Source organism: Mytilus trossulus, chromosome 3, assembly GCF_036588685.1.
Source record: "Mytilus trossulus isolate FHL-02 chromosome 3, PNRI_Mtr1.1.1.hap1, whole genome shotgun sequence".
Taxonomy (NCBI): domain Eukaryota; kingdom Metazoa; phylum Mollusca; class Bivalvia; order Mytilida; family Mytilidae; genus Mytilus; species Mytilus trossulus.
Genome location: NC_086375.1, coordinates 70,566,889 through 70,591,951, shown reverse-complemented (window position 1 = coordinate 70,591,951; position 25,063 = coordinate 70,566,889). Strand labels below are relative to the sequence as shown.

The window sequence follows — 25,063 nt, the reverse complement described above, 5'->3', positions numbered from 1 at the left end:
AGGTCAATGTATGGCCTTCAACACGAAGCCTTGGCTCACACCAAACAACAAGCTTTAAAGGGCCCCAAAATTACTAGTGTAAAACCATTCAAACAGGAAAACCAACGGTCTTATCTATATAAAAAAACAAGAAAAGAGAAACATATATAAATTACATAAAGAAATCACAACTACTGAACATCAGATTCCTGACTTAGGTGCAAACATTTGCAGTGGGATTAAATGTTTTAATGGATCCAAACCTTCTCCCTTTTTCTGAAACAATAGCATAACATCACAACATAGAAAATACATGGTAAAATATCAATTGGCAGGCTTAACTCAATCAAAAATGTAAATTTATACAATATACCTCATTTTATGAAGCTCCATGTCCAAGGTCCTTTTCATGGTTCAGTAACTGCATGAAAAAAAAGTTAAGATTTTTTGTAATGTTAAATCCTCTCTTATTATAAGTAATAGGATAACTTTATTTGGTATGTGCTAACTTGCCAGGTCCTCATACCTTTCAGACAGTTTTCACTTGACTTCAACCTCATTTCATAGATCAGTGAACAAGGTTAAGTTTTGGTGGTCAAATTTATATCTCAGATACTATGAGTAATATGTCTAATATATTCGGTGTATGGAAGGAAAATTCCTTTTTGTCTAGTCAGTAACAAAACTGAACAAAATCTAGAACAGCTAGATAATGCTTATCTAATATGTAGATATATTATGGTTATAAAATTGACCAATTTCCTTGACCCTAGCAACTGCAAAGTTAACTCTATAGTTTGTATGCCCCTGCTATTTAGTGGCTAGCATATATTGCAAGCCTACCAAGGGTTAATAGATAAAATTGAGAATGGAAATGGGGAATGTGTCAAACAGATAACAGCAGAAAGCCATCAATGGGTCTTCAACGCAGTGAGAAAATCCAGCATTGAAATGGAATAAAGTGTTATACATTATTGCATTCTTTTAGGCCAGATGCTCCTGATTTGGGACAGGCGTAAAAATGCAGCGGGTTAAACATGCTGCCAGATCTCAACCCTCCTATACTTTTAGCCAATGCTGTGAGATCTCAACCCTCCCTCTATATCTTTAGTCAATACTGTGAGATCTCCCCCTATACTTTTAGCTAATGCTGTGAGATCTCAACCCTCCCCTATACCTTTAGCTAATGACAAATAAAGAAACACATCAGTACACTTAGTTTAAAACTAAAGAAGTAAGTCCAAGTCTGATGTCGGGGAGGTAACAAAAGATACTATTCAATGCAACAGATGATATTGACCTCAATAACATTTTCATAACTTTTTTATTATTCCTTCATGTTAGTGTGTTTTGTCCTTTTTTGATACAGTTAATGTCTAGGGGTCAGTATTACGAAGCATTCCTAAGACCTGTCATAAGATATATCCTACGATCCTCTTATGACTATCTATGGACATATCTTTTATTTGATTGAGTTATAATTGTGAGTGTCCACTTTGAAGGCAATAGTAAAATATTTTCATTCTAGTTGACACTAAAAGACATAAGAGGTTAGCCAGGATAGATGTGTCTACAAATAAAATTTGGAATTGAAATGGGGTGTGTCTAAAAGACAACAACCTGCCCATGGAGCAGACAACATCGGATCCAAAGGCAACCAATTCATGGTTTCACAGTAGAGGATATATATTTAAAACATCAAAATGACGTTCGCCTCATGCAATGATCTTATAGTTTATAAACAAAAGTTGAGTTATAAATTTACATAAGTCATGCTGAAGGCCAAAAATGTTAAAGAGTAGATCCAAAGATATTGATAATGAAGCGTGGTCCAATGAAAACTATTTCAGCTCTCCCTTGCTTTTACAGAGTAAGCATATTAGACATTGTTTTAGTCTTTGCATGCTATAAAATCGAGAGGGAGGATTTTCCCCAAAATTATTAGGAATCGTTCTTAATTTTTTTCTAAGAATTTAGTTACTAGTATCTAATTATAATTGTCATTGTGGAATGCAAGCTTTTAGTAAATAGTGTCACACTTATTTAAGCCATGATTGACTGCCGCGATAAAACATACAATTACATGAAAATACATTTTGCCAACATAAGTCATGTCATATATTTCTGAAACTTTGTGATCATTGTCTTTTACAGAAAAAGACACTTTCTGACCTATTTATTGTTGTTCCTTTATGCATTGGTAAATTTAAATGTATATTTTACTTCATTAAGATTTATTTTAAATTTTGAACAAGTTAAAACCATTTTTAAGCAATATTTTGTACAGGTTATAACATGTATGAGGTACTTTTGTACATGTTATAACTTGTATTTTTGCATTATACAAGTTATAACATGTACAATATTTTTGTACATGTTATAACCTGTACTAAATCGCAACTTGTACACGACATATATACAAATCTTTGTTGTACTATTTTATCATGACGCCAAATAATTCTAAGATCTGAATGGATTTTTCGGTTCATTTTATAGTGATGACTTAAAGATTGAGTTCGGTCTTTGGTTCTTCTGTCTCCTGAATGAAAACTGTACTAGTGTAGGCTTCAGCTATATAGCGGAATTGTATTATGAAGACTTATATATCGATGTTGTGTTTTAATTTAACCCCATTTTAAAAGAAATATGCAGGCAGGGCTATTTTTGTCACACCAACACTCCTTTGATTGGTTTTTTTTTTGTGTCGTAGAATCCTGACAGCTTTAGCTATTGGTGTCAAGCTCCTGGTACGTTAAAGAACCATTGTAACAGCTCTGATGGGTCTATATAAAGATGGCCTGTTGCAATGTCAAATTTCTAATACTATTGAATACTTGTTTTCAACGTAGTCTCAAAATCCCTACTTAAATGACTTGCTTAAAAATGCAGGAAATATTATCCACTGGACATAAGGCAAACAACAACCAATCAATTTCATGGTTCACGATTGTCAATGTTTAGTTTTTGGGGTTCGATCTGTTTTCAAATACTGTAAGCAACTCAATGTATATAGAAATAAGAATATGTGGTAAAAACTTTACTTTGTGCAACGCCCAAATATAGGCTTTGGATGTAACAATAACACATAACACTAGTGTTAAGTTATTCAAATTAGACTTTTATTTGTTGATAAAGTTGATATGTACACCGTTAAAAACAATATTCATAGATCAAATTACAGTACTGATAACATTTTAGAATAGGTTTATTTAAAGATCAATAAATTTACCCGGATCGTTTCTAAATTAAAGGGCTCGGTAATCAACATCACCGTGAAAGTTCAGGTTTTGCTCCCCTGTTTGTAGGTACAGCAAACCTTCCATAAACAAATATTTGAATTTTATATGAAAGAATTTACTAAAAGTTTTAAGCAATTTGTGATATCAAATATCCTGGATTATAAATTATAATTTACAAGAAATAAAAGATTATCTTCATCGAAATCCAAAACGGTACTACAGACCTGGGCAAAACGGCGAAAGAGTAGGGTTTTGGAATGTTTGCTAGATGTACTTTTCTGTCTGTCAATTTGTGCAGCACTATATGCAGTAATTTACAAGAATAATTTAGTGCAAAAAAAAATGAGTCGTTTTATCAATAAAATACAAAACAATCAAAAATTTGAAAACTTTGATTCTTTTTGGTCATTATAAAGCTTTCGTACAAGTTACGTAAAATTCTTTAAATCTGGCAAAGTTGCTAATGTTTAGATAACTGTAACCTCAAGACTCTTTTTAACGTAAACTCTAAAACAAGCAAAGTATAATTATCAGCAAAACAAAATATAAAAAATAATGTGCATCATCTTCAGTAAGTTTTTCATGTACAATTTTACCATTTACACTTTTTTTAAATCCTTTTGTCGAGCCTTCGACTTAAAGACAAATCCCTCTATTTAGATCTACCAATAATATCTCCTTTAAATTTTGTCCACACTTTGGCCTATGTTAAAGCTTCAAAATAAACTTTTAAAAAAATGGGGTCACCGACTTGGAACGCCATCTTTTTTTTAGAATTTGAAAATCGTGACTTGTAGTTCTTTGCCATGTAAAATTTTATAAAAAGTCCGAATCACTTGAAATTTTCTTCTTTTGTTAACCTTATTGTTTGCAGAAACTACATTATTCGTATTTTTATTTTCTGAAGAACAAGAGATATCGATAATTTGCTATAACTATTTTCCCGCCTTTTTGTGGTGCAATGTTGAGGTTAAATATAGTAATTAAAAAAAAATTGACCAATGTTTTTTTCATAAAAATTCAACACAATATTCATTTTTATCTATTAAACAAAATAAAAAAATAAAAAAGTAGGGTCACCATACTCTAAATAAAGATGTTCAGTCATATTGTAAATAAAATTGAAATGGCGGGAACAAATTGCGCCAATTCTGAAAGCAGTGTTGTTTTAAACAGTTATTTGTTTGATCGTTGTTATTGATATGGTTTTACACACATCATTAAGTTTTCTCCACAGAAGTGTAAAAAAGATATATATATATATGAGGAACTAATACCTCAATGACAGTGGTTTTCTGTTTTTTTTATTTATTTTTGGTGCTTTGTGCCGATCTGAAGTCGTCTTTTTCAACAGACTGATTTTCCAGTTTGCTATTTTTGTGTACTTTGACATAACTTTCTACGTGAATGGGATGGCCACAGCTTGTATGTGCGTGTCGTAATTGTTGACGGTTGTTATTTTGTGTATATTTAATGAACTAATATCTCATGACTGGAGGTTTATTTTTTTGGTAATAATTATTTTGTTGCTTTGTGCCGATTTTAAAGTCATCTTTTTCAACTGATTTTTTCAATTATTTTTGTGGGTGTGCTATAACACTACTTTGTCTAAAATTATAGTTTATTTTACGGCCTGGGTTTTTGCTCATTGTTGTATGCTGTACGGTGACCTCAAATTATAACACTTTAGTAAATTATCAAAAATGTATTTATCTCATCGGTAATCATATCACATCTTCTTATTTTTATATCAGCAAGGTGCATTTTGAGGTACTGTAAATAACCACTACAATTTGAGCGCGTTTATCCCTGCACTGTCAAAACCACAAGTAGGCGATACAACTTGAATTAGATGGAAGTAAAGGAAGGCATACAGCACAGATGAAAATCTATTATAACAAAAACCAGAAAGACCATATAAAATATACTAGTACCAACGCCCAGGAGTCATTTTGTTTTTGTTACCGATCGGCCTTTAGCATGAAAAAGAAAACAAATAAGTAATTTTAAATGAATGAAAGAAATGCTACCTTTCTCAGTTAGCGAAACAGACAAAATTTAAAAGATAATAAATAGTTTTATTAATTCAGGTAATCTGAAATCTTTGTAGCTACCCTTTTGCAGGCAGTTACACGAGGTTTTCCGTATGTGTTTTTCTCAGCCAGCACTAGTCTAATGCCATTGTCTGTATCTCTTCTTTTGGCCAATTGCAGTTGGAATAAATCGAGACCACTATCCGATATCTTTTTTGCCATTGCTGCTGAAATCACGTTTCTCTCTGTGTAAGGCTTTAAGGTAAACAGTCTTGCCTTGGCTACCGTGCTTTGTTTTAGGCAAAGAGCACACGAAGTGGTGGTAAATGAGTATGGACTTAGCTCAGTGATGCTACATTTGGTAAATTCAACTAATTCTTTCAACATTTGAACATCAGCGGATGCATTATGGGCACTGTATTTTTTTTTTAAGAAGGTAGTTACAAGTACTTCTTGCTTATGTGATTTTAAATCTGGATACTGATTCCGAAAGAAAGGTAGTGTGTCAATGAAACCAAGAACCTTTTCCTCAAACGATGAGTATAATTGAAATTTCTGTAAACAGAGAACTAATCTTGGTGCATCGAAAATTTTTGCGTTATGTCCGATCAACATGCATTTTTCTGGTATCGTTTCCTGTAACCAAATGATAAAATTCTGTAAACCTTGTTGTGGTGAACATGAGTTGACTTTACGGCCATTGTAACATAGTATGTTGTTACACATAGACAATCCAGTTACTTCAGAGGCATATTTTCTTATCCCTGAAGAAGGGGTAATATATTGATCAAATTCATTCATATCGTTTATGGCTGAAATTTGAACAATGTCACAGTTCAGAGATAATGAAGTTGTTTCCAGGTCGAAATAAACACATGGAATAGAAGGTTGGATATGTTGGACATGAGTCAGCTCTTCTATAATCAAAGGATTGGATATAACGTCTGTTTCCTGCATGTTTTGACAAAGCATATCAATTTCTGTTTTGTAAGTATCCCCTTCTCGTATCTCTAGAACATTATTTTCATTTCTAGCTAAACGCTTTTTATCTAATTTCTTTTTCTTAAATTCTTTGGAATTACAATAGCTCGAATGCATTTTCCTCTTTCTGATAAGTTGATTGCTTGAGTATTCTGTTACTTTTCCCGGGAGACAACCCACATTCTACATTTACAATTGATACATAATTGAAAGACTCATTTTTTTGTGCAACAGTACAATTTACTCTTGCTTCCAAGCTTGTTGAAGCCGAATAATGTTTATTTTTGGGTGCCTTTGCTGTCAGCATGTTGTTAAACGACTCGTTTTCTTTTGTAGAAGCACAAGGTACGAGTTTGTCTATGTTTTCAACATAATCTTGAAATATTTTGCTTAACTTGGATTTTAAATCTAGATTTGACAATTGAATGGTTGGAGTGTAATTTTCTGGATTTTTTAAATATCTACACCATCGTACATTGCAGTGATCGTGTTCTTTGAACACATGTGTGACTATGGCAGACAAATCATTTTGCATTTGTTATTTATTGTTCTTATCGCTGTGAACTGCATACGTAAAACATTTCATGAGATGAGCTATATCGTCATTTCTTATTGACTTTCTATAGGATGTTGGTAAGACATACAATTTTTTACCAAGGCTATTCTGCACATGCTTAATATCACTCCATTTAGTGATGTAATGGTCAATATTCTGTCGAATTTTTGACATTGTGGTGGCATCGTCGTCCATTATGAGAGTTGACACCGTACATTTCTTTTCTTCTAATTTTTTAATTAATGAAACACCTACATCCGGTTCCATGCCCTTTGATGTCCCATACCAATTTCTTGGGCAGTCGTGAAGTGCTGCCTCTGTTCCCTTGCCTTCCCAATATGAACATGTTCTACAATTCTTTGACCGTATTTCACGTTCCAGCACTTTACCAGTTTCGTTCCCTTAGCCACCCCAACACCTGACATAGAGTCATACTTCCTCCCACTTCCTCTCTTTTGCCAACCCATATCGTACTTGATTTTCATTGGAATATTTTCTGTTTCTTCATTTGTGCTGAAAATATACCGGCACAGATTTATCAAAATGAAAGCAAACATTATTAAATTAAATGGTAAGACATTATCTACCTTATTACACATTTAATTGTGACACTTTTTAATAAAGTTATTCAAATGTTCACGTCTCTCACCTTTTTTATTTAAATTTACAGATTTGTGTTAATACATTTTAAGTCGTTGTCATGGCTTAGTAACTCATTCACTCTAACAAATCATCTAAATCGTTATTGCAATTTAGCTTATCCGTAATCCTGGGTTATTAAATCGCTATGGCAACTTATGTGAATCGATTTAACGACTAAACTTACTCCTCATAATACGATTTAGATAAGGCAGCAACCATTTGATTTTCGGGGAAGGGGGGGGGGGTATCTATGGATTATTTTGAAAAAAAAAGTTAGTTTCCAGTTTTTGGAGAAAAACAAAAATAGTTTTTGACTTGTCGCCCAAAAAAATAGTTGCGAAAAAAAAAGTTTGACTTGAAAAAATTCCATAGCCGCCCCCCCCCCCTTTCCTCCACGACTAAGCCAACTTGAATAACGACTAAGTATCTCGTTATAACAAGTTATGTAAGTCGTTAATATGAGTTAAATAAGTCGTTTTAATCATTTATCTAGTCGTGATGACCACTTACGAAGTACCGAAAACAGGTGAAAATAAAACTGCACTCAGACACTTACCGTCTTCTTACAAACCACTCATGTAGAGGTCATAAATTTTTAATGCAAAGTGTATTTGTGAATTCGTTGAAAAAATCGTTTAATACTTTTAAAAAGTGCTAGTTCGTCATCTGTTTAAAAACTATTATTAGCAGATCCAAATATGTACATATAGAATAGTATATGATTTCATATATATGTATCTAGCAAGATTATTTATATAGCAACAGTTAATACAATGATCCACAGTGCTCAGAGGTCGAACCCTTAACAGTTTGGGCAAGTATGAACACAACATTCAAGCTTGATACAGCTTTAAATTTGGATTGTTATTAAATAGTTGACACAGCATAGGTTTCTGACACAGATTGAATGTGGCCTAAGAACTTAGAAATCTTGAATTGGACATTTACCGTTTATGGTTCGATATCCAAATTATAAATACATAGTTAGATTCAGCATAGCACAGGACCTCAAAAATTCATTTTTTGATGAAATCATGTAAAGTTCAATTTTGGACCCTGTCTAAGACCTCAATGTGTACCAACTTGATAACGGGGTCCAAATATCAAAACTCAAAATACATGGTTAGAATCAGCATATCAAACAACCACAAAAGTTAATTTTTTGTTAAAATCAAGCTAAATTTAATTTGGACCCTTTGGAACTTAATGTAGACCAATTTGAAAACAGGACCAAAAATAAAAAATCTAAATAAACGGTTGGATTCGGCATACCAAAGAACCCCAATAATTTATTTTATGATGAAATCAAAAGAAGTTTAATGTTGACGCTTTTTGCACCTTATTTCTAAACTGTTGTAACCAAAACCCCATAAATTATTTTTGTTTACTTATATGCTAAAGTTTTTTTAATAAAATCATCCGTATTCGAACGACGTTGACGACGACGTGATACCAATATTCGACCAAAAAATAATTGTTTGTGTTCGTATAAAAAGGCAGCTGTTCGTAGCCTGCAATTTATTGGGTGCTTGTTGTTGGTTGCGGAATATCGCGTTTTTTTTTAGCTTACTATATATTCAGGTTTTGATTATTTCTGAAGGTCATAAACTGATATAGGAAGATGTGGTGTGAGTGCCAATGAGACAACTCTCCATCCAAATAACAATTTAAAAAAAGTAAACCATTATAGGTTAAAGTACGGCCTTCAACACGGAGCCTTGGCTCACACCGAACAACAAGATATAAAGGGCCCCAAAATTACTAGTATAAAACCATTCAAACGGGAAAACTAACTGACCTAGTTGTGTCATTTGATCTCTGATGGATAGTTTTTTCAATGGGATGATTCCGTTTCTTCTTATTTTTATCTACTGAGTCTAGTGTACTTTAAAGAAAATGGCACGTACTAAAACAAAAACAAATATATCAGCGTTTCCCCTTACTTTTTTCGAATTAAAATGAGTTTAGAGCTATCGCTAGAAAATGTTTTTTTTCATATTACTTGCAACCTCAGTAAAAGTTTATACAAACTGGGTCGTCCTATGATAAGAAACGAAGTAAGATTAAGTAAATTTTGTAAAAAGATAAATCCATTTTTTCCGTATTTTACCTTTAAATGGACTTAGATTTTCTTCCAGTTAACATTACATATTTACTCTGCAGTTAAAGTTTTAAAAACATTTATTAGATTCGTAAACGATCCTGGATTTTTTACCAAACTTTGAAGCTTCTTACAATCAAAAGATAGTACCATAAGGAATATTTTTATTTATTTTTTTCCCTCATTCTTGTTGAGACTGCGATTTACAGCTATGTATAGGCGAGATACTGGGTTCCGTGGAACCCTTACAATTTTTTTCTTTTCAGACACAAACAAAATTAAGTTTAAAACTTGAAAACACAGGTTATCCGTTTTCAAAGTCAAAAGATTTTCATAATGTTAATAGTCGCAAATTCTTTCAATTCTATGCCGCTAACAGGTTCTAATTGTTCATGCCAATATACTAGTATCAAAACGTATCACGAAATGTATTATGCTGACGATTTGTCCTTATTCATTGATAAAAGGACATAAAAACGGTTCATAATTATTTTATCTAAATGCTAGGACTTATAAATTCATCCATTACTCTAAGTGTAAATAACTTGCAGTAATTAATTTAAGGTGTTTCCAGTTCATTAGTTCGAGGTAACCTATTAGAATTTTAATGATAAATGAATGAATTTGTAATTCACCTTGTGTGCTCAGTAACAGGATGATAACGTAAAACTCTACCCACAGAATAGCGTCATAATAAGCTCATGTTTCTTTAATTCATGAATATTGGCACCTATATGATGTATATATAAATATTAGTGCATGTGCGTACGATGTAGTAATTCATATCAGCATTCGCCTTCAAAGACATGGAATTTATTATTGTGATAACTGCATTGTTAATTAACTTTTCTGGAAGGTAGGATAGTTATTTTAATATAATTATACTGCTTTTAAATGTACAAGATATTAACGTTTTGGAATGATATTATGTTTTTCTTCTAAAAATACAAAAGACTGGTTTTGTTCTACTACTTATTAATGGTGTATGTTAAGAAACTTTATATACCCTATAATCCATACGATACGTCATGTTTACAAGTAATACTAAACAAGGCTCGGAAATCTCAAGGAAATAAAAATGAAAAGTGTTTCTCTTTTAAATAATCAGTTGGTCATAAACGGAATTTTCTAAATTTGTTGTTTTGATATTTTATTATCGGTATTTGCCTATTATAACGATGTAAAAGAAATTGATTCAGCCACCATAGACCCTAAACTCTTTAGCCGATTTTTAAAAATCGAAAAGAAGAATTTGTAGATTAATATTTGTTTGCTTCGACATCCAGTTGCAAATATTTCATCCATATCCTAAACAAGAACCAGAACAACAATTAAGCCATAATGAAAGCACTTATTCGCCTTTATACACGAAAATGTGTATCCCGCGAATTAAATTGAATACGCAGCACCGGTAAGAATTACTAGCCTTCTTTCTTATTCTTTCTAAACTTCCTTTGGAGGTTATCGTTTAATCACTCTGGATTGAATAAGCGAATGTTTTTTTAATTTGCGTGCTATATATTTAAAGAATAAAAATGCCTGCCCATCTCGAGAAAATAACTCTGAATTACGAGACGACACACAGGCTGTTGTCTGCTCTATGATTGGGTTGTTGTCGCTTTGACACATTCCCCATTTCCTTTCTCAAATTTACATTTTGAATTTAGAAAAAAAAACAATTTAAATTTCGTGCGTCCAATTCACTATAAACCATGACTAAAGTTGACTTAAAATAATAGCTTAAGGTCAACTTTGCCAGAGGGAGCTGGAGCCTGCATTTCTTCTGATAATTTCTTTATTTGGGTTAGGGCAAATAGGATCTTCGTTCATTATACCGATTAAACGTGTAGAAAATATATTTTATTTTTCACTCTCAATGAGTGTCTGCAAATTCACCACATGACTGGAATTTACTCCCGATCTACAGCACGACCAATTTCAAGAAAGTGTCCGTTTGGCTGTTCTGTACAGATTTTAATACCGGCGTGAATAAAAATGTACTAACGCCTCGACTTTTCCCCATGGTTAAATGATAGGGAGAAAGTGACTTTTGTAAGACAACATTTCCATACATACTTCACATGCCTCCTTTTTCACTGATTGTGTATGTCGTTGATTAATAACCACATGTTTTCTCGTTGCGGAGGTATTCGAAATAATACTTTTAAATCTACTAGATTCATAGCAATTAACAATAAATTAATTACTTGTTACGTTGGTTATTTTAATTTTTTTTAAGGTCGAAGTAGATGTAAAAAGTCACTTCAGCTAAAAAGCTAAAAAATAAATGCAATCTAAATTCAATTAAATGTTACGCGATCATTTAACGATTAAGAATTAAGATGTTTTCATGTTTAATCTATTTAATTGGTTGGCAACAACATGTTACATTCTTGGCATAGATAACGAAAATTAAGAAAGCAAACTAAGTTGAGAAACCTAATTAAATAATGTTTTCGCAAAGTAACAGAATTTTCTGGTTTTAACCCCTGACGAGACTTGGCATCACTTAATAGCCATGTGGATTAACGTAGTTCTTTGTTTACTATAATTGTGAAGTTCGAAAAGTACATAAAGTATTCGTATATAGACACTTTATATCTTTGGCATGTAATGCAGCTTGTAAGAATTAATAAAAGAGTAAGCAGACACTCTCCTTTAATATATGCATTTTTAAAATCTGCTGTCTATAAGGTTTCTTTTCACGTATGAGGTCATTCATTACATCTGATTATTTGATGTACCTCAATTAAAATCGAAGACCCACTGATGAAACTTTACCTCAAATATATATTAATCACTTAGAAGAAACCACCAACATTAAACTAATATATATATTAGGCGATTAAAAATGTATAAACTGTAATCTTATCGATTGATTCGTGATCCAGGATCACAAAAGTCTTGATATAGTTTAGTTTCCAGTTAATTGATGGTGATATGTAATTTAATTGTTATATGCGTATTACATATAAGTCAGTATTGTACCCTAAACACCGAATGACCCGGATATCAGTTTAGGTATTGATTAAATTTGATTTATTTCTGAATGATTGAAACTGATTCATTAAAGTCAAATAAAATTGAGAATGGAAATGGGGAATGTGTCAAAGAGACAACAATCCGACCATAGAAAAAAAAAACAACAGCAGAAGGTCACCAACAGATTTCATTGATATCTATATATATAAGTCTGAAAATTTCTCCAAACAGTGTTAGAGTTAGATTTTCTACTGACAATATTTTGTTCGTCCCTCGGCGGGATTCGAACCGTCACACCTTTGATACACTACAGCACCAATCGCTTAGCCTCATGTCCAGCGCTCTAGACAATATATCTATATATATATATAATCCAAAACCTTCATTATTAAAGCAGTTGTTATATAACATTAGGCCGTCAATTTCCGGAAAGCTACAAAACATTGTTCAATTGACCTCTTCAATGAAAATCATCGTTTAAATATTTTAAGTCAAATAGAACCAATAATGCCTTAAATCATGTTTATTCGAGCTTGTGCGGATCTATCGAAGAATTCGTATGACGTTGCACACGGTAGTGCGTTCGGATTTAAATTACGTTAAACTATGATTTTTGAACAGCAACAATTCGCCTAGACACAAAATAAATCCATAAACATTCTGTATGATATATCTTCATAAAGGCCTTGACATGTTTTTCTTATTTTCATTTAATTCAAAAAAAAAATCAGTGGACTTTTACGTTAAAAATCGCATGTCCGGCGTATCATTTTCAGATTGAAAAAAAATGCATTCCCTATGTTTTGTTGTAATTTTGCACATAACATCTGCGAAATTTGGTATATATCAACTTCATATTAGATTTATATTTCGACGTCATACCCATTTTTTGTCGTTGGTTGACATTTGAAGCAAGTCCTAAACGAAATTTTACACTAATGCCTATTTTGCTTTGAACTGCGACAGTTTATGCAAACTTTTATTTTTGCTTTGGTTTTAAAAGTAAGGTAGAAGGGTAACTTGACAAAAACCAGAATAGCAAAAAAATGCTGGATCCTCTGTTTTGTCGTATCAGTTGCTTTTCAAACGTTTGTACTCCAGCTTATTTACATGGTCAAAGTTATTTCAGAAACATGTGACGTGAGCATAGCGATATTTTCGTTAACTTTATCCATCAACTTATATCAGAAATTGTAACTACAACAGTGTTGATTAAATATAGACCGTTTATGTTATTTCGTTTCAGGACTTTCAGTCAGAAATTGGATATTACTGCGTTTGAATATTCTAGGAAAGTACCAAGCATAAGAGATAAGGAACTTGGTCACTGTGTCAGTAAAGTTGAAGAAGTGTTCCCTGGGTCACTAATAGAAAAGGGATGGTAATATGCACTGTTATGCTTTACAATGATCATTGTGCGTGTTAGTTTTAAAGTAAATCTTCATATTTTATTTCTCGACTTATTCTCTGAAAAAATGTTTTTCTCCCAAAGTATCTTTGTTTTTCTATAATTATGCTACATATGCACAGAATAATATGACTCCTTAGTTAAAAAAGACTATCATGAAATCTATTATGAAAATCCATATTCGATATCCTTGAATATGATTGAAAATCTGCCACTGAACGTAGAATAACTATTGTGAGGTTTCACTGAAAGATAGGATTAAAATGAGTCCAGAAAGCGCTCTGTTTTCACATTTCTTCATAGAATTTTTCAGACTTTTTTAATCTCATTTATGATTTTATCTACATTTTGTAGTTGCATTATTCTAAACTGTATTGTTCTGGAACCTAGAGAAATTATTGTGTAATAGTACATTTTAAGCAGATTCCAATATTAGGTAATTAGTCTGATTACACATGCGGAAAGGACAGTGCTGATGAAAAACAGACATTAAATAAGATATCGCACTTTCTTAACGTTATAATTGTTGTTGTAGTTAAGATTTACACACGAATTAACATGTTCTCATAGCAATACAAATATTTAGATCAAAAGTTTACCACGTGTATGATGAAGCAATTAATTTCAGATGGTGTAGTAGGATAAATGTATGCAATCGATTAACTTATCTCTAGACATTTTTATCTTTTTTATTTTTTAAAGAATAAAGAGTTGTATGCTATAAGTCAAGGAGACAAAAACCTAACAACACGACCATGTCTAAAAAAACATTCAGTACACTGTGAAAAATCCTTGCATGGTATATCAAAGATGTGAATAAAATCTCGCTCGAATCTAAAAAGTTGTATATCAAAGACTGTCACCTGTTTTTCATTAACGCTAAATTAAAACAAAAAGATATATAACAAGATACGACCACTAAAGATATCCGTTCAGACTTTGGACAGGCACATATGACTATGTTAGGGATTAAACTTTTTCAATTTTCATTTCAAATGTACGTCTCCATTCCTAACGAGGTTAATGCTTATTCTAGTAATCTAACATAAGCTTATCTTTAACAGTACGCTTCCACCGAAAAGAGGGTCTACTAGATACGTGTCCAAAGAACTAAATGATACCAGGATCTTTGAAGTACAAAACCACAACGATGTTTTTGTGTGTATGGGATTATGTGATGGGCATGCGTCCTCTGTCCTCGGCTTGCTGCATACCGGAGATTGTTTGGCGGTACGTACTTTAGTATTACATTTAGTATCAAAAGATATATGCTAGAAATCCCGTCCTCTGTCTTCGGCTTGCTGCATACCGGAGATTGTTTGGCGGTACGTACTTTAGTATTACATTTAGTTTCAAAAGATATATGCTAGAAATCCCGTCCTCTGTCTTCGGCTTGCTGCATACCGGAGATTGTTTGGCGGTACGTACTTTAGTATTACATTTAGTTTCAAAAGATATATGCTAGAAATCCCGTCCTCTGTCTCCGGCTTGCTGCATACCGGAGATTGTTTGGCGGTACGTACTTTAGTATTACATTTAGTTTCAAAAGATATATGCTAGAAATCCCGTCCTCTGTCATCGGCTTGCTTCATACCGGAGATTGTTTGGCGGTATGTACTTTAGTATTACATTTAGTATCAAAAGATATATGCTAGAAATCCCGTCCTATGTCCTCGGCTTGCTTCATACCGGAGATTGTTTGGCGGTATGTACTTTAGTATAACATGTAGTATCAAAAGATATATGCTAGAAATCATTATTAGCATAACAGATAAAATTCAACTATTTCTTGAGCAATGTTTAGGTCTTGTTGAACTTGTTAGATTAACGATGCAATTCAGTATTGACAACACGGGGAGGCAATACTTTGTTTAAATTTTAAAATATCTTAATGTAAGACTAAGTCTTCAATTAAATATCTAATTATAACAGAGACTTTGAAAGTTTTTCTTTCGAAATTACAATTTCATTTCATTATAAGGAATTCAGGTGTATGCTTGGAATGTATATTGCTTTTCAAATTGATTTATGCCTTCCATTGTAGTTAAAGATATAGTTGTAGAGAAGCATTGAAGAAGATTTCCTCGTTTGTTTCATATTTATCGTATAGTCTTAATTTTCAGTACAAAGAAAATTAAAATGATCCCTTTCGTCGTAATGTTTAGTTATCGACCAAAATATATATATTGATGTAAATCACGATATGAACAGACATAAGTGCATTTTTGGGGTAGTCTTAATTCAAGTTTAATAAAATACATGCGATCGACATAGTTACCAAACATTGCCTTTTTATTTTAAATTTTACAAGTGTGTACACAGATAAGAGTGGACACAGATAAGTGTGGACACAGATGAGTGTGGATAGTATGTTTGGATGTTTGACAGTATGACAAAAAGAGTTCTATATTTTTCCAATATATGGTGATATTAACTGTGTTGCACGATGACAACCAATCTGAGCATTACGAGTGTTATTTATTTAACATTTTTTTATGTTCAAGACGGGCATGGAGGAAACAGTAATCGTAAATAGTATGAAAGTTCTAGAACTAAAGAGGTAAAATGAATTTTTATATGTCCACAGGTTGAAATTGCAGGGAAGCTAACGTTTGGTCCTAAGACATTTATCAAAGCATACGTAGAATATTACAGAAGTGGGATAGATTTTCTTCAAACAGATGGAGTTTCTCCACAAGAATTGCAGCAATATTATAGCGGGAACTTCTTTCTCCGAGATAGAAGTTACGGGACTATGGAAGTAATAATTTTAGAGATGAGATATGCAAAGAAGAAACAGATCGAGACACTAAGGAGGAACCAAGGTCATTTCCAACGTTTGTCGTCATTTATAGAGCACGCCGTCCGTGATGTAGGGAAGCCTTCATCAATAAAGGTATACAAGGAATATTCATTCATACACAACATTGACAAAAAATAAATGTGACAATTTGAATATAATTTTTTTCTTTAAATTTAACATGAAAAGACAACTATAATAAATAAATGCTATTGTATTTGAAAGCAAGGATTTGTATCTATATCCTTGCTACGTAAGGACACACTTACTGCGCTGTACGTCAAGAAGATTTGAGTTTTGATTTTGAATGTCGTTTTTTCTTTTTGATAAATAATCAGAATTTGCCAGAATTTATCAGAATCGTAGGTTAAATCCATCTTATACCATTTGTATTTTGTTTACGTTATTGAACATATATGACACGATGTGGCAACACGCTTAAGAATCAAAGTACAGACGGAAAACAGTGCTGCTCAAACGCCAATCTACAAAACATGAAAAGAATTAAATTTGAGAATTGGTGGAACGAGTCAATTATATATTCACACCAATATAGTATTCAATGCAATATTTTTGTTTATTTTAACAGCTCGTCAGATTATCCACTGCGACAGAATTATTTGATATTCTACGATACAAGAGTCGGACGTTAGATGATGTGTATTCTAAATTAGTTGAGTATGAATCCGACATATACCATACCCGTGAAGACATCAAACGACAACACATCAAACCTCATCTAAGATATGGAATGTACCCTTATACTCATGGTCGTAAGTGTATTTCTGTTGTTATGGAATGTACCCTTATACTCATGGTCGTAAGTGTAATTCTGTTGTTATGGAATGTACCCTTATACTCAGGGTCGTAAGTGTATTTCTGTTGTTATGGAATGTACCCTTATACTCATGGTCGTAAGTGTATTTCTGTTGATATGGAATGTACCCTTATACTCATCGTCGTAAGTGTATTTCTGTTGTAGCCTAATAACTGGCCTGCTAACACTAATGTTTGTGTTTTGTCCGTTTCTTGTTTCGTATATTTCTAGCACAATTCATTCACCACAGCTTACCGGGATTGATACGTGTAGTTTATTTTCCCTCTTGCAATGCCAGTCATCATTACTTATACAGTCCTTGTGCATCAAGTGCTTTTCAAAACCAATCTGTTTAACAATTTTGTCTTTCATCCCGACTACTTAATATATTTATTGAGATTTATAGTAACCCTTCTCGAGTTTTTTTACTGAACATTAAAAAACGGCAAAAAATGATGTATATAAATATAAGAATTTATCAATCCAACCCAACATTTGCATAGGAAATCCCTTACAGTCTAATTGCTCATTTGTACTCGTCAAGATTGTTTAGTCTGCAGAGAAAAGTTATACAATAGAAATGTTATGTTTATACTTGCCGATTATTCAGTGCATTTACATTTGCGTTTGTAAAATTTACTTGTTTATATGTAAAGTGTACAGTAACTAATAGTACAGTCCCAGTGCATTTAAAATAGCATTTGTAGAACTTACTTGTTATGTAAAGTGAAAAGTTGTTAGTAGTACTGTTCCAGTGCATATTTTCAATTGCCGTTATTAACTGTTGTATAGTAAGTGTCTTGTTCTATGTTGTAAGTTTGCAATCACTGTTTATTCGTATTTCTTCTTCTGATTTTGTTGAGCGCAACATAGTATACAGATTTGTAAAAAGAAAAAGCGAAAAAGCCACATGATTGTGTACAGTTACGGCAAAAAGATGCAACAATAACCAAATGTGGAGTTGCATCCCAAGTAGAGTCGGGTCATATTTAATTATAATGTATCTGGTGGGTTTTTTTTTACGGCCTAACACGATGATTACCTTTGTATATTACAAGGTCATCTTAAGTTACGTAGATTTTGTTCCTTGTTGAAGGTCTTTAGTGAGCTGTAGTTGTTTACAAACTTGACATTTTTGTAGGTAATTGTCTCTTTCGCAATCATACCTTGTCAATCATCAAAATACAATTGCATGTAATAAAATGCTCAGGAATCTGTGTCTTTATATAAAAAAATTCATAAGGGTTCCGAGGAACCCAGTGTCTCGCCTACTTTTGCTGTAACTCTCAGGTGCAACAAAAATGAGGAAAGCAATCAATAAAAATATTCCTCTTGATACTATCTTTTGATTGTAAGAAGCTTCTGTCCAAGTTTGGTAAAAATCCAGGAAAGTTTATGAATCTAATAAATGTTTTAAAAACTTTAACTACAGCCTGTATGTAATGTTAACTGGAAGAAAAACTAAGTCCATTTATAAGTAAAATACAGATACACAGGAACCAAATATTAACAAAATTTCCTTTCTAGATACTAGCTTTTGATCATAAACAAGCTTCTGTCCAAGTTTGGTACAAATTTAAAATAGTATAAGAAAGTTATTAAATTTAAAACAATTTAACCACAGAGTGAATGTGTTGTTTCCTGGCAGTAAAACTTAAGTCCATTTAAAATTATAATACGCAAAAAATGGATTTATTTGTTTACAAAATATACTTCTGGATACTATCTTATGATCATTAACAAGCTTCTGTCCAAGTTTGGTACAAACCCAGGATAGTTAAAGAAAGTTATTAAAATTTTAAAAACTTTAACCACAGAGTGAATGTAATGTTTCCCCGCAGAAAAACCAAGTCCATTTATAAGTAAAAAACAGAAAAAAATGGAATTTTATTTTTGCAAACTTTACTTCTGGATACTATCTTATGATCATAAACAAGCTTCTGTCCAAGTTTGGTAGAAATCTAGTATAGTTTGAGAAAGTTATTAAATTTTCAAAAACTTAAACCACAGAGTGAATATTTGTGGACGCCCGCCGACGTCGACGGAATGTAGGATCGCTTAGGCTCGACAAAAAGGGTGGTTATTTCCGAAAAGTATCAGACTAAGTGTACCTGAACTTAAAGGTGAGTGCACCTTAAAGCATTGATTAATAAAAGTACTTTTCCTTTAATACATCATTAGGTACTATTACGTCATGAAATTGCTTTCTTATGTTCTAATCCTTAGTTAATCCATTTCCAACTAAAACCTAACTAGATATATACACATTTTGTAGAAGAAAAACTTGGAACAACTGCAAACCCTAGAGAAACAACAAATTTAAATCGTATGTTTTCTGACGGCCCTAAATTTGAAAAATGCCCAGATGGTGAGTAGTTGAATTTTAACAAATCTGCTTCTTCGCTTAGTTCTTTTAAAAGGTTGCCTCTATACATAAAGGGTGCATACACATATTCAAAACATATATAAAAGTTAAACGAACCCACTAGTTTTACAAAACTTGATTCTTTCAACAAAATCAGAAAAAGAAATGTATTTATATGTCTATGGCAATGCATAATGTATAAATATAATTATGTTGATATAAAGATACTGTCTTTGTTAGTGCTATTTTATATGTGTAAATGGTAACAGTGTTTTGTGTGTTATAGCAGCTTTACATGTTGTATTAACAGAATCATGTTAAGTTATATTTCATGTGAACTCTGCTGTGGAATAACAATGAAAATAACGTCTAGTCTTATGACAAAAATTGGAGAAATAGACTCGTTCAAAGGGAAATCGTTTAAAAATGCAATCCAATCCGAACAGATACATGACAATTCAAATATACGTACTGAAAAATTAAAGATTGAGCAACTCCAACCCCTCCCTGGTGCCCAAAAAGGGCAAGTAACCCCAAATCCAATAGTTGTATTAATTCATGATTGGTTTAATTTTGTAAACATATTTCTTCTCTTCTTCTTCTTTAAGTTTTCCAGTTTTCCATCTGAATAAAGATGATTTATAACTAGTGCATACGTGCCCTATTTATTAAAATTAGAATGAAATTCAAAACAGTGTAGCTGTGGCTATTGATTGACAGATTAAATTCATCCATTGACTGGGACAATTTACGTGAACGTTTGTCTGTAACGACCACTGTTCACGACGTACCTACGATAGACATTTAAACTGTGGGGTCACCACAGGGTTCTAAACGCTTTTAATTATAAAATAATTCGAAAAATTAATCAGAAATAATCTTTATGTTTTGATTTATATTATTGATATAAATCAAAACATCGTGTTACTTCTGATTAATTTTTCGAATTACTTTATTTAGGTGTTGAGAACCTTTGGTGACCCCATAGTTTGAGAGTCTTTTAAAAGTGCATAGTGAGCAGTTGTCGTTACATACAAACGTTCACCTAAATTGTCCTAGTCAATGGATGAATTTAATGTGTCAATCAATGGCCACAGCCACACTGTTTTGAATTTCATTCTAAGTTGATATTTTAGTTATTTACAAATGGTGCAAAGAACAGGATGCAGTGATGTGTGTTGATTGTTGCTTGCTTTACGCCACTTGAGCATACAAAGCTAGATGGCAGCAACAACGGTGTCTGTTATATGTGACACGTATCTCATAACTGTCAGTCAAGTCATGATGGTTTTAGTAAAACTTTGTTCCAGATATAATACCAACAATAAGTTACATTACCCGACAATAATAACCATTCGTGGAATAACATCTTCTTTATCAAGGATGTTACTGGTAATTACAATGACGACAATAAACAACAACAGCAGAAGCTGATAAGAACCGCTATCCTGAAATATCTTATCAGCCGAATAAGTTTACCCTATATGCAGGTTCTTCTTGAATGTTTCTACCTAAAATAGAAAGTTTATTATGGGGAAACTTGCAATCATCTTATTTGTTGTAAAGTAAAGTTTTCAACTTATATGCTCGGTCTTTTTCTAAATATGAATCAAACTTAACCTTATCTGGGTATCCTAAATTTTTGTACAAATAAAGCTATGTGTTGAATCGAACTTGACCACCATGCAAGTAAGGGTGATTTGTAATGATAATACTGGACCTTTTAGGTGGTGCCTCACTACGATCTACGGACCACTTACAATGGGAAAAGGCCTGTCTGTCTGAAGTAAAAGTAGATACAGCTCTTAGGAGACAAAGGAGATTAGTCAAAAAGGTACGGGTAATAATATAGAAAACATATATTTCGATGAAAGATTTTTGGCTGAATTTAAAGCAGTATTGATCAAGCTTATATGATGGTATGGTAAAGTAGGTATGCATAACATATTAAAATAATATGTGATTTGATTAATCAAGAGACTACCATGAACTATCGGCTATAATGGTTCCATAATTAGATATAAGTAGGTGTGGTATGAGTGCCAATGAGACAACTATCAATCCAAGTCATATTTTATACAAGTAAACCATTATAGGTCAATGTACGGTCTTTAACATCAAGCATAGGCTCACACCGAACAGCAAGCTATAAAGGATTGTCCCAGTCTTCAAAAAAGGAGAAAAACACAAAGCTTCTAATTATCGGCCAGTCTCATTGACTTCAATCTGCTGCAAACTATTGGAACATATTGTTCACAGCACCATCATGGATCACTTTGACCGCCACCAGATCCTTTGTGACCATCAACATGGTTTCAGATCCAAAAGATCTTGTGAAACACAACTCCTGATAATACTAGACGAAATTGGCAAGAATTTAGACCAAGGAGAACAGACAGACATCATTCTGCTTGATTTCTCCAAAGCCTTTGACAAAGTGCCCCACAAGAGACTCCTCCAAAAAATGGACTATTACGGAATACGTGGAGTAACACTCAAATGGATACAAGACTTCCTAAGCAAGAGAACACAAGCCGTATTGCTTGAAGGGCATAAGTCTGGCCCCCTAGACGTCATCTCAGGGGTGCCTCAGGGAACAGTCATCGGACCCCTATTATTTCTGGCTTACATTAATGACCTGCCACAATCAACATCTTCTGAGGCAAGGTTGTTTGCAGACGATTGCCTAGTTTATAGGAAAATAAAGAATGTGAAGGATAGCGAGACACTTCAAGATGATCTTAACAAACTCCAAGAGTGGGAATCACGATGGCAGATGAATTTCCACCCATAAGTGCATCGTGATACGGATTACCAACAAAAGAAACCCACTGATAAGGAACTACCAACTACATGGTCACACACTAGATGCAGTCGAGCATGGGAAATACCTGGGAGTCACCATAAACCATGACCTACAGTGGAAGACACATATCAACCAGACAGTAGGCAAAGCATCAAGGACACTAGGCTTTCTGAGAAGGAACCTAGGACGGTGTAAACCAGAAGTCAAAGCCAACGCCTACATCACCATGGTCAGACCAACCCTGGAATATGCATCCACTGTATGGGACCCTTATCAACATAACCTTGAAAAAGAACTAGAACAAGTACAGAGAAGGGCAGCTAGGTTCGTGTACAATGAATACCAAGACGTATCCCCAGGTTGTGTCAGCTCCCTAATGGATAGACTAAAATGGGAGCCTCTTAAAGATCGCCGCTGCAAAGACCGACTCACCATGGCATACAAGATCCGCAATAGATTGGTGGATATTGACCCCTCTAATTATTACAAACCCGGAGATTCAAGGACCAGAGGAGGCCACCGCATACACCAACAGCGCACTCTAAAAGATCAATACAGGTACTCCTTCTTCCCAAGATCAACCAGGGAATGGAACACTCTACCGGAAAAAGCCACAACAGCAGCTACACTAGAAGAGTTCAAGGCCAGCCTTACCATCCTGCCAGAGGCCTTGACAGGAGCTTCACACACCTAGAACTCCTTTGACCCCAGATGTACATAGTTTTATTTGTAAATTTTCTTGTAAATAGTTTTTATTAAGTGAGGAGGGAAGGCCTCATGATTTAACGAGCAAGAGTCATTTTTACACTCAAGAAGAGTCCGACTCTGTACTGAAAGAAGAAGAAGAAGGGCTCCAAAAAAATACTAGTGTTCAACCATTATGTCAATGGGGGTTACAAAACAAGATACCTATATTCAGGTGCACATTTTGTGCCTTATATGTATGAACCACACCAACAAACGACAATTACTGAACATCAGATTCCTGATAAGTAATACCCCAAATGCAATGATTTGTATGGCCTAATCTGAATTCAGCAATGTGATAAAAAAAAATGTAGCTTTTATCATTGGCTATTCATTAGCTTAATGGCGACAAGCAAAGGTCATTACGAACTCTTTTTCCTGAGACAACAGATTTAAGTGATTTCTACCAGTACTAAATTAACTACTCACATTTTTTCACTTACAATATCTTCTTTATTCTTTTGTTAAATTCTGAAGTCAAATAAAGTCCGATATATTATGTTAGACAAAAGACGAGAACAACGTTTTATATTGGCATTTTATTATATATTTGTAGTGCAACAAAATGCCAGTTGAACAATGTGTTAATCTTCCAAGGATAAAGAAAAGTTTGAGAAAGGTTAAAGTTGATATTCATTTGCAAAGATCAAAATGGCATCTAGTCATAAAATCAGCCGAAGAGAAAACAAACTCAGTAAACAAAGAAACAAGACGGCTGTCCAAACAACTTCGTACTATTGGAAAGAAGATAAGAGAACTAACAAAAAGTAAACAAAAAGAAAGAAATGCTAGGAAAATAGGGAGAAAACCAAGACGAAGTAGAAAGCAGTGAATAAGTATGAAAAAGTGATAACCTTCAAAATGGTTTATGTCAAACATTAAATGTAAATTTGTGTAATATTGCTTCTAAGTCAATATGAATTGACTGCAGGGACCAACATGTGTGAATTATTTAGGTACTTGTATTGAATACATTTATGTGAGAATTTATGAAATTTTATGCTATTATCAAAACAATTTAAGATATTGAAAGATAGCAAATAAAGTATTTGAATTTGTGACAAATATTTCAAGATCCAACATGTATATATAGTCATGACTTAATTGAACTCTGCAAGGAATAGAAACTTGGACAAGTTGTTAACAATTAACACTAGAGGACTTATTCTACATTAAAAGCATTGTACATATGAGTGCAAACAATATTTCTGGATATTCATTAATTAAAGCAACATATTGTAAAACATTAATGCTATGTACTGTTGAGATAGAATTAAAATAAGCTAATTCAGGATATTTTTGTGGTCTTACTTTCATTAGTAATATTCTTTGTATATTAGTTTGTCCACCAATTGATTTCTTTGATTTTTAATTTGTTGTTACACACATTATTATTGCAATTAAAACTTGGCCACCTTTCATAAATTGAAATACAAGGCAAAAACTAGAATAACTAGTCATAATTCATCATTTAAGGACAATAACTCCTAGGCATCTAGGATTCATCCAGTGGTTTTAGTCATACTGTAAAATCAGAAATTATTGCCAGATTGTTTTTGCAAATACTGTGACTGGGTGAGTATAACATTCGGCTAACTGAAAAACCA

At 33.1% G+C, this 25,063-nt stretch overlaps 2 protein-coding genes across 4 annotated transcripts; one reads left to right on the top strand and one right to left on the bottom strand.

Moving 5' to 3' along the window:
* Window positions 1-5,299: 5,299 nt before the first annotated feature.
* LOC134711005 (DNA polymerase III PolC-type-like) lies at window positions 5,300-6,349 on the bottom strand. Its single transcript, XM_063571432.1, has one exon. It carries the CDS (start codon window positions 6,347-6,349, stop codon window positions 5,300-5,302), a length of 1,050 nt encoding a protein of 349 aa, XP_063427502.1.
* A 3,843-nt stretch (window positions 6,350-10,192) lies between these two features.
* Window positions 10,193-24,752, top strand: LOC134712279 (uncharacterized). 3 transcript variants are annotated; one of them, XM_063573673.1, is made up of 8 exons: window positions 10,193-10,387; window positions 13,760-13,894; window positions 14,986-15,151; window positions 16,509-16,817; window positions 17,311-17,494; window positions 19,814-19,906; window positions 21,631-21,737; window positions 24,013-24,752. In XM_063573673.1, exons 1-8 carry the CDS (start codon window positions 10,338-10,340, stop codon window positions 24,286-24,288), a joined length of 1,320 nt encoding a protein of 439 aa, XP_063429743.1. In that variant the 5' UTR covers window positions 10,193-10,337; the 3' UTR covers window positions 24,289-24,752. The 3 variants fall into 3 exon arrangements, with proteins under 3 accessions (XP_063429743.1, XP_063429745.1, XP_063429744.1); XM_063573675.1 differs by lacking the exon at window positions 19,814-19,906 and having other exon boundaries at window positions 17,311-17,491; XM_063573674.1 differs by lacking the exon at window positions 19,814-19,906 and having other exon boundaries at window positions 10,194-10,387.
* Window positions 24,753-25,063: the final 311 nt, after the last annotated feature.